This window comes from Babylonia areolata, chromosome 18 (genome assembly GCF_041734735.1).
Source record: "Babylonia areolata isolate BAREFJ2019XMU chromosome 18, ASM4173473v1, whole genome shotgun sequence".
Taxonomy (NCBI): domain Eukaryota; kingdom Metazoa; phylum Mollusca; class Gastropoda; order Neogastropoda; family Buccinidae; genus Babylonia; species Babylonia areolata.
Window position 1 is genome coordinate 15,020,826 of NC_134893.1, and position 11,213 is coordinate 15,032,038.

General features: G+C 43.6%; 1 protein-coding gene across 2 annotated transcripts in view; it reads right to left on the minus strand.

Annotated features, from left to right (window-relative positions):
* Nucleotides 1-3,422: 3,422 nt before the first annotated feature.
* The window catches only part of LOC143292502 (uncharacterized), a 13,504-nt gene continuing 5,713 nt past the window's right edge, over nt 3,423-11,213 (minus strand). For both annotated transcript variants that reach the window (XM_076602847.1, XM_076602848.1), the window contains exons 3-5: nt 8,874-9,079; nt 7,360-7,582; nt 3,423-5,694 (exon numbers count right to left, since the gene is read on the minus strand). In XM_076602847.1, the coding sequence (XP_076458962.1) occupies nt 5,486-5,694; nt 7,360-7,582; nt 8,874-9,079 (638 nt within the window). In that variant the 3' untranslated portion in view covers nt 3,423-5,485. The remainder of the gene's footprint in view (nt 5,695-7,359; nt 7,583-8,873; nt 9,080-11,213) is intronic.

The following is an 11,213-nucleotide window of genomic DNA, read 5'->3' on the forward strand; positions in this document are numbered from 1 at the left end:
ATCCTTCATGGCGCACTTTGAGGTTTGCATCCCCTGATGCGTTAAGGCATGAGCGTTTCGCATTTTGAATGTATTCCCACTGGAAGGGTAAATGTTCCGTAAAAAATAATTCCCTCGCGGTTCACTTCGCCTGTTTTATTACGTTGTCATTCTTGGCAATATTCACCCACTTTCAATATCAATGTATTGCATGGGAGAAGATGGGGTGGGGGTTGGGGTTGAGGTGGGAGGTACCCGTAAAGTCGACAGCTCATTGCGTCGACAGCTCATACACATTTTAGGATCGGTAAAACATTTTTCAGAATACAATTACAATATCGGCACGGTCACACACACACACACACACACACACACACACGAAAGAGAGGAGAGAGAGAGGGGGGGAGGGAGGGAGGGAGAGAGAGAGACAGACAGACAGACAGACAGAGAGAGAGAGACAGAGACAGACAGACAGAGAGAGACGCACACACACACACACACACACACTTTTAACGCGTAAACCTTGCATCGTATGTGCACTTGTTCCCCCCCCCCCCCCCCCCCCCCCGTTCTTTATTATTTGTTTGCTGTCGACGCAATGAGCTGTCGACGCAATAACATGGACCCGTTGAGGTTACAAAATGGCCCAGAGGATATAAACTAGCCTAGACCAAACTATACCCTGGGTATAAAGAGGCCTAATGTAGTTTGTACTCGGGGTATATTCAAGACTGGGCCAGTTTATACGGGGGCCTATTCTGGTCAGCTACATCGGCGATAGATCCCAGATCTATACAACGTTTTCCATCTGCATTTATGAAATGTACTGCTGGGTCATCGACTGTCGTAGTTTCAGCACACACAAAAAAGCACTGATGTCGAATGCTTCAAAAGTTTTCGTTTCGTGCGTGCGTGAGCGCGTGTATCTGCGCGTGTGTGTATGTGTGTGTAACGGTATGTGTGTGTGCCGTTTGTGGTCTCATTTTAACATGTGTCACGGGCAGGTCGCCTTCTGTTATGATCGGCATTTTGACAACTGCGGACTTGACTTCAGTCAACTGACAGAAAACATGTCCGAAATTTGGCACTCTGATAACAGATAACTCTCTTCTCATAACCTCTTTACGAAAGGGTACATGAACGAAGAATATATGGACGAAGGGCGTTTCCGGTTTTTTTGTGTTTTTGTTGTTGTTGTTGTTTTCTGTTGTTGGTTTGTTTTTTGTTTGTTTTTAGTGTGTTTAATTCAGATCCATGAGCGAAAAATGAAGAAAAGTATGGCGTTGAGTCCACTGATCTAAAAATATATGTGTTTAGATCAGTGCGTTGAGTCACGTTTTCAAAACAGGTTCTCTCAAGCGTACAGTTCGCTGCATTTTGAATCAAGTAAGAATAAATCCAAACCGTTTGGGAACACGGATCGACGCGCGGGCCCGAAGAACGGAAAACGAACTGATCACACATAATCGTCAGACTCCTTGTTTTTCTCAACGGATCCACACGAATCTCAATATCGATCCCCGGGGCTTCCACATTAAGCTTAACTTATTTCCATAAAATACGAAGAAAAAAATCTCACCTCTGAGAGTCAAAGCTGCCCACGCGCCAATTTGTCTTTGGTCTTGCTGGTGAGCAGGAGCTAGGATGTTAGCACGCTGCTGGACACAGGGCAGACCATGCTGAATCAACACATAATTCACACAACGCTTTGCAGAGACCCCATTTTCTTCCCCAGGACCAGTGTTAAACATTAGTCATGGACATTGACTATGAGAGCGAAAGCTCCCAATATGGAGGAGAAGCACCAAATATGAAGCAGTGTCTTTTATGAAGCACCGCTCAAAGGCAGGAAGTATCGAAAATCCAGCAGTAGAGATAACAAGAGATACCTGTGCAGTGACCATTTCTGTCACGAAATCTGTTGTGACAACACACACAAAAAAAAGAAGTAATTCGATGCAACACGATACAATATAATACAGTACAGTGCAGTGCAGTGCAGTACAGGTTTCTCTTTATACTGAAAGATCCCCCCAACCCTCATCCCCAGCACACCCTAGCAGCTTGCTACCATGCATAGCGTACATGTATTGCAGTTACCAAATTACTCATATGTTGTCATTCTGCAATATGTAATACATACAGTGCATCATTGTGCAGTGCAGTACACGTTACTCTTTATACTGAAAGATCACCTCCATCCCCCATCCCCAGCACACCCTAGCAGCTTCCTACCATAATTATGCATAGTGCACATGTATTGCAGTTGCCAAATTATTCATAAGTTGTCATTCTGCAATACGTGAGGTGGTGTGTGGAGAGGAACTGTTATAGTCATGATGTCCAAGAGGAATAACCATCTACGCAAGGGGGGCGGGGAGGGGGAGGGGGGGCCCCCTGCATCCTCACTGGAGAGAGCGAGAAGGCCCGGTTCTCATTTCCTTAAGTTACTGCATGTCAGCCAATACAGCATGCACATCGCCTTCTTTAAAATCAGTCTGCCATCTTTCCAATGGTGAATCCGGAAATACCACACACACACACACAAGAAAAACAAAAGGAAAAAAGATGTATTGAACAGTTTATTATTATTATTATTATCATGAATAGTTTGGTCATTCACAGCCGAGAGTAGCATAGTTTTAAGGTGTAGAAATCAAAACAAGGGAGACTACTGAATTTCAAACTGAAATGAGTGATCTTGAGAGAGATAATATGTTTATATTGGTGGTGGGGGCAGTGTGATTGTGATCGGCGTTTTTCTTCTTCCTCCGCCGCCCTGAGTCTCTATTGTGGTTTCAGTTTTACAAGAGAACTCAAATCAGGTCAAGTTAGATCAAAATTATGTTTATTCTATAGTCTTCCATCATGAGGCACATAAATAAAATGAACAACACAAAAAGGCATACATACAATATGGTAGAAATCAAAATGATTTATGACAGCTTTGCTTAACCTTGTTTAAGGATAAATTCAACACATAGTGATACACACACGTTCACTCTCTCTGTCTCTCTCTCTATCATACACAAAGGCACATATATACCTATACACATATGCATGCAAAATCTATACCTCCTTCCCATCTTTCTCTGTCTCTTTGATACCACCCTTCTCCGTGCACTAATTCACTTAGCATGCACAAAACTGGCATTCAACATGCTTTGAAATAATTACAAATCACACACATGCAGATCATGACAAGATAAAATTATGACTGATTTCTTTTTATACTTTCATTAACAAACAAAACATAAAAAGTCATAAGGGCACAAACAACAGAGATGCGATCCACTTTGAAACTGAATACATAATACTGGTTGAAAATGACTCCCATATTTCTGAATATCGTTTCATCATTCAGAACTAGCTCTTGTCAACTTTGTTTTGGTTTGGTTTTTGGTTTTTTCATAGGAGACGGGTGTGTGAGGTTGGTGGTAAAAGGGGGTGGGGTGGGGTGGTGTGGGGGATAGAATATAAAGGCAAACAATACACTGCGACTATACAAGTGGCCAGATCACGCTGTATAACCTGTATTGTTCTAACTTACATACATGTCAGTGAAATGATGCACAATTTAGGTTATCATCAGAATCAAAGAAGCAACCGTTTTTCAAATAACAATTATCATTGTTTGCAGGTGATCGCTGTAGTTACAGTCGTTGCTGGGCAGTGTCGTGAGTGTGTGTGTGTGTGTGTGTTTAAATCAGAATTAGAATCAATTAAACCTTAACAAGGTTTATAAGACACGCATGCAAAGTTACATGAAACCACGCACAAAAAGCAAAACAAAATGATAGATAAATATTGAACATAAATATAGATCAATAGTGTATGTGTGTGTGTGAGAGAGAGTGGTGTGTATTACTGCGTGTGTGTGCGCATGCAGATGTGCTTTCGTGTTGTATGCACGCGCCTTCGCGGGCCTATTGCACACCTCAGTGTTCCCTCCTTCTACATGTGTTCAGTAGAGGACAGATACATCCACATCTTCTGGAGTTCTGCTTCAACCTACCCGACTATCTCCTTCACCCCTACACACACACACACACACACACCACACAACCTTCGCCCTATCGTACCCCACCCGTACCTCACCTCCCCACACAGACCTCCCTCCCTCACCCTTCTCTCAATGCCCTCCCACCTGATTACAATCCACTCATCCACAATGTCTTCAATCACATACTCTACAGATCTGCTATCAACAGTCTTCAATCACATACTCTACAGATCTGCTATCGACAGTCTTCAATCACATACTCTACAGATCTGCTATCGACAGTCTTCAATCACATACTCTACAGATCTGCTATCGTCAGTCTTCAATCACATACTCTACAGATCTGCTATCGTCAGTCTTCAATCACATACTCTACAGATCTGCTATCGTCAGTCTTCAATCACATACTCTACAGATCTGCTATCGACAGTCTTCAATCACGAACTATTAAGATCTGCTGGAAGACAGTCTTCAATCACATACTCTACAGATCTGCTATCGAGTCTTCAATCACATACTCTACAGATCTGCTATCGACAGTCTTCAATCACATACTCTACAGATCTGCTATCGACAGTCTTCAATCACATACTCTACAGATCTGCTATCAACAGTCTTCAATCACATACTCTACAGATCTGCTGGAAGACAGTCTTCAATCACATACTCTACAGATCTGCTATCGTCAGTCTTCAATCACATACTCTACAGATCTGCTGGAAGACAGTCTTCAATCACGAACTATTAAGATCTGCTGGAAGACAGTCTTCAATCACAAACACCATAGATCTGCTCTACAACGGCTTCAATCACAAACTGTAGATCTGCTCAGAGAGCGCATCTTTGATCATAAACTTTGTCATTTGCTGAACATCTTGGATCATTCATTTCTAGATCTGTTCAATGACCGTCTTCGACCACAAACTACTTAAGGAACACTGTCTTTGATAATAAAACTCTTAGATCTGCTCTTTTAATCAGCAAAAAAGCTCTCCTGATCTGCTGTAGTAGCGACATTTTTCCCATCGCAAAAACTCTCTTGATCTGTCAAGCGAACGAATAGATCTATTCAGCGAACAACATTCTTTCAATCACAAAAAAATCTCTGTTTCTGCTCAACTATTTATATTTTATTCCCAACACACTCAAAAGCTTTGTAAATCTCCTCAGCAAATGACACTCTTTCAATCACAAAAAAAACCTCTAGATCTGCTCAACAAACAACGTTCTTCCTAAAACAAAAACTCCCCAGTATGCTAGATCTGTTCAACGGACAATACTCTTCCCATCACACACACACACACACACACACACACACACACAAACACACGCGCGTGCGCAAACACACGCAGATCTTCAGATCTGTTCAATGAACGACATGCTTCCCATCACACACACACATACACACGCACAAACACGCACACACATACACATACGAACACACACACACACGAACACACACACACACACACACACACACACACACACACACACACAATCTCTTTAGATCTGCTCGGCCAGCACGTCCTTGATCATGTCCTTCAGCTCCTGGTAGCGCGTTGGGGGCGCGTGCTTCTTGGAGGCCTGGTAGCGCTCGTGGAGACGCTGCAAGGCGCTGTGCGCGCGGAGACCCCGCCCCGTCAGCCGCTGCACCTCCCGCCTCTTCCGCTCGTTGTCCCTCCGGATGTCCTCCTTGGCCAGACACCGCACGTCTGGCATCATGGGGTCGGTGGAGGGGGGTGGGGGCAAGGGGGAGGGAGGGGGGTGGTGGTGAGGAGGTGGTTGGAGGGTGGTGGGGGCAAGGGGGAGGGAGGGGGTGGTGGTGAGGAGGTGGTTGGAGGGGGGTGGGGGCAAGGGGGAGGGAGGGGGGTGGTGGTGAGGAGGTGGTTGGAGGGGGGTGGGGGCAAGGGGGAGGGAGGGGGTGGTGGTGGTGAGGAGGTGGTTGGAGGGGGGTGGGGGCACGGGGTACAGGTAGGGAAAAAAAAACACAAAAAAACAACGAATCAATCAGCCAGGTCAGTCATGCAAGCAATCAGTTCATCGATCAATCAACTATGCAGTCAATTATCTATGCAAGCGATCAGTTCATCTATCAGTCAGTCGTGCAAGCAATTGTTCGTTGATCAGTCAGTCAAGCAAGCAATCAATTCATCAATCAATCAATCGATCAGCCATGCAGTCAATCAGTTTATCAACTGGTCAGTCGTCCAAGCACTCAGTTTATCAATCAGTAAATGCATGTAAACGGCTAATCAACATATAAATCAACCATGTTGGTAAGCGAACAGTTCTTCAGTCTTATCAATTATGCAAGAAATCGAACCGTCGATCGACAGGCGCAATAGCCGAGTGGTTAAAGCGTTGGACTGTGGATCTGAGGGTCCCGGGTTCGAATCACGGTGACGGCGCCTGGTGAGTAAAGGGTGGAGATTTTTACGCTCTCCCAGGTCAACATATGTGCAGACCTGCTAGTGCCTGAACCCCCTTCGTGTGTATATGCAAGCAGAAAATCAAATACGCACGTTAAAGATCCTGTAATCTATGTCAGCGTTCGGTGGGTTATAGAAACAAGAACATACCCAGCATGCACACCCCCGAAAACGGAGTATGGCTGCCTACATGGCGGGGTAAAAACGGTCATACACGTAAAAGCCCACTCGTGTGCATACGAGTGAACGCAGAAGAATAAGAAGAAGAACCGTCGATCGATCAGTCAATCATGCCAGCGATCAGTTCATCAATCAAACGTCTTGGCGTGTGTCCTTGTCCAGGCAGCAAGATGTATGACGTCCAGGGTGAGTAACGTGAGGAGAAGGGGGATCGGGGAGGGGGGGGGGGCAGAGAAAGGGGAAAGAGGTGATGTGAAGAGAAACCTGTCAGTGAACCCAGTCACTTCAATCATCCATCCATTAATCAGACAATCAGCTGATTAACCCACCGCTGTTCCACCGTGTGTTTTCTTTGTCTTCTCTCTCACTCTCTCTTTTTTTTTTTTTTTTTTTTTTTTTGGGGGGGGGGGCAGGTTGGGGGGGGAGGGAAGGGGGCTTTAATGTGTTGTGTGGTAATCATGTATGCTCACCAACAACACAACATGACACAGCACAAATCTGCCTCACCCAACACATCACAAACCCAACCCAACCCAACTCAGTGCCAAACTCCTAAGCCAAGCCAACACCGATCTTACATTAAAGAACCCATCTAGCCTTTTTCGGTCAAAGAGGTGATGATTTATTATTCACTGTGTCTAGGGGCTTGGCATGGGAAGGCGGGGTCCAATCCTCTCCTTCCCCCCCAGGTCTTTCAAATCTTCCCGAAGTCAGGTACCCATTCACACCTGCGTGAAGTGAGGAAAATCAGAGCCTATAGTACTGTACCTGGAGGCTCGTCTGAAAACCCTGTGGCGTGCTTGATCCGCTTGACGAGCCCAGACAACTTGCCGCCGCCTTTCTCTTTCTTTGGGGGCTGATCGGGTTGATCCTTAGGCGCTGCTCCACCGTCCTGGGCAGCAAACTCCCGGGCCCTCTTCATCAGCCCCACCATCCCTCCTCCACCTCCTTTCGCTTTGCTGTCCGCTTGGTTCTCCGTCAGGGACTGGACCTGTGTCACAAAGGGGGCGTGGCTGTCCACGGTCAGTGCCTTGACAACGACAATGAAGAACTTGTCATAACACTGATAGGAATAATGATAATATTTGCAATAACGATGACGATTGTGAAGAACTTGTAATACCACTGATAGTAATAATGATAATACTTACAGTGATGATGACGATTGTGAAGAACTTTAGTGTAATTACACTGACAGAAATAATGATAATATCTACCATGTTGATGACGATTGTGGAGAAGTGGTGATAACACTGATAGCAACAATGATACTATCTACCATGATGATGACGATTGTGAAGAAGTGGTGATAACACTGATAGCAACAATGATACTATCTACCATGATGATGACGATTGTGAAGAAATTGTAATAACACTGATAGAAATGATGATAATATTTACAATGTTGATGACGATTGTGAAGAATTTGCAATAACACTGATAGGAATAATTATAATATCTACAATAATGATGATGATTAAGAACTTGTAATACCACTGATAGTAATAATGATAATATCTACAATAATGATGATGATTAAGAACTTGTAATACCACTGATAGTAATAATGATAATATCTACAATAATGATGATGATTAAGAACTTGTAATACCACTGATAGTAATAATGATAATATCTACAATAATGATGACGATTGTGAAGAACTTGTAATAACACTGATAGAAATGATGATAATATTTACAATGGTGATGACGATTGTGAAGAATTTGCAATAACATGATAGGAATAATTATAATATCTACAATAATGATGATGATTGTGAAGAACTTGTAATACCACTGATAGTAATAATGATAATATCTACAATAATGATGATGATTGTGAAGAACTTGTAATACCACTGATAGTAATAATGATAATATCTACAATAATGATGATGATTGTGAAGAACTTGTAATACCACTGACAGATAGATAATATCTACCATGATGATGACGATTCTGACGAACTAGTAATAACACGATAGTAATAATGCTAATATTTACAATGATGATGACGACTGTAATAATCAGTGGTTTTTAGAGAGCGCGGACTCATTCACAAACGAGTGCGAACACGCTGACACACGCACTCTCTCTCACCAACACAAAGACAGAGAGAGAGAGAGAGAGAGAGAGAGAGAACGGGTGACATTATTGATTTCAAAGGGGGAAAAGACTCGCCTGTTTTAGTCGTTGTTGCTGTTGTTTTGGTACACAATAGAAGAAAACAAGCACAATAAAAAAAAATTTTTAAATAATAATAAAACCACCTCCTCACCTGCTTGAGGTAATCCTGGGAGGTGAGCTGCTTGATGAGCCCCTTCAGCTGGCCGTAGCGGGCCAGGGAGAAGGCGGCCTTGGACTGCTGGTAGGCCTCCCGGGCCGCCCTCAGGGCCTCCTGCACCTCCTCCAGCCCTGCCTTCAGCCGGCTGACCTCCGCCGTCAGCCGATCGTTCTCCTCAGCCAGCTCTTCTTTGGACATCTCTGACAGCACCAAAGTGACGAAGATGAAGACGACCACAAAGAAAATGACGATGATGACGGACAACGAGCACGAAGATGACATTATGCGTGCATGTGGGACTGAGCGGGTGAGCACGGGCAAGCAAGCATTTCTGTGTGTGTGTGATCGGAAGTGATTTTTAAATATTTTCTTATTTTACTTGGATTTCATGTTTCTTAAATGTTAATGTTCTAATTTTATTGGCGTGACATATGTTATGTGCATGCATACGTTGTTTGTGTGTGTGTGTGTGTGTGTGTGTGTGTGTGTGTGTGTGTGTATTTTACTTATGTATACGATTTATTCCCTTGATGTTTTTATTTATGTATTGTTGTACAATACCTTATGGTCTTAACGTGTGTGTGCGTGTGTGTATGTGTGTGTGTGTGTGTGCGTGTGTGTGTGCGTGTGTGTGTGTGTGTGTGTGCGTGTGTGTGTGTGTGTGTGTGTGTGCGCGCATGTCATTTTTAGTAATCTATACCCTTTTTTTGTTGGATGTTTTCATTTGTTAATATTGTTGTGCAATACCCTGTTGTCTTAACATGAATATGTGTGTGTGTGGTGGGAGGGGGGGGAGTTGGTATATCGTCAGCTATTGGGAATTCTTATTTGACTAGTTTTAATCTCTTCTTATGTTGCGCATGATTTTATGCCAGTGTTTACAATGAGCCTGTGATTGCACAACTTAATTTCCATGTGGATTAATAAAGTGTTTTTGATTGATTGATTGAAAAACGATGAGGACAATGTCGGCGATGATGATGATGATGATGATGATGTACAGAGAAACTGAAAGCGGGAAGCAGTGTGAATTTTTGTTTGATATCCCATCACACATGATACTGGTGACTGTGGACATTATTTGGTTAAAGTATTGATTTTCTGAGACATTTTGTTAAAGTATTAATTTTCACATCTGAATGTTATCGTAGAGAAGATTGGAAAAGTAGGGGGGGGCGGGGGGGGGGGGGGGGGGGGGGTGCAGGGATGAATGAGGTGTCGGGGGAAACAGGGTAGGAGGAGGGTGGGATCTCCAAGATGGCTATCTGAAATAAATACATAAGTACATTTTAAAAAAAATTACTTGAAGGACTTCGTAAAAGAGAAGTCGTTAATTCAGCAACAGATCGAAACAACTGATATTCATAACGAATGTAAAAACTCAAAAACACCAACGCCAACGTTCTCAGTGACTTGTGGGTGCTGACACACTTTCATGCAGATAAAAGGCTTCGTCAAATCACAATAACAAAAATTTTTATAAAAAAAAACACAAAAAAAACATATATGCTTAACTGTCACATCACTGAAACAAAAACACGTGACATTACGGCAATATCAGTCACATCACTGAAACAAAGACACGTGACATTAGGGCAATATCAGTCCACAATATTTATACACAAAGAGAAATGGGGACTATCATTAAATAAAAGGGCTGGAGATGAAGAACGTGCGATTTTGGATGAGAGCAACTGAAGCGGCTTCGCGGTTTAATTAACATGCGCACACACACACACACACACGCGCGCACACACACATACACTAAGCACACACACATACTCAAAGTGCTCTTTTTTTCCCCCTTGTGCTGCACGCACTACGCGCACACAAAAGAACCGCACGACAACAAATTTTCGGCAATATCCACATTCCTTCCCCTGTGCTTTGCCGTTTCTAAGACGGAAGAAAACTTGTAAATTTGGTATTAACATCGTAATAACTAATATATACTCTATATTTCTATCCCTCCACTCCTTGACTGGTCTTCTTTTCGTCTCTTGACAGGGGAAGAAATGTAGATCATATATCATCGCAATGTTATTTGAACAAATTTACGATTTTTCCGTCTTTGGATTGAAACTAAATGGAAGAGAACACAGGGGAAGAAATGTGGATATTGCCAAATTTTCCCGGGACTGGGGGAGGGGCGTGGGGGGTGCGGGGGGGGGGAGGGGGGCGGGGGGGGGGGGGGGCAAGAGGGGGGGGCAAGCAAAAACAAAGAAAGAAAATGGGTGCCGCTGCGCTGCAACGACGCGATGGAAAAGCTGTCCTGACAAGAAAGTCAGTAACCCAAAGTCCCTCCCCCCCCGGCCCCCCCCCCCCACCCCACAC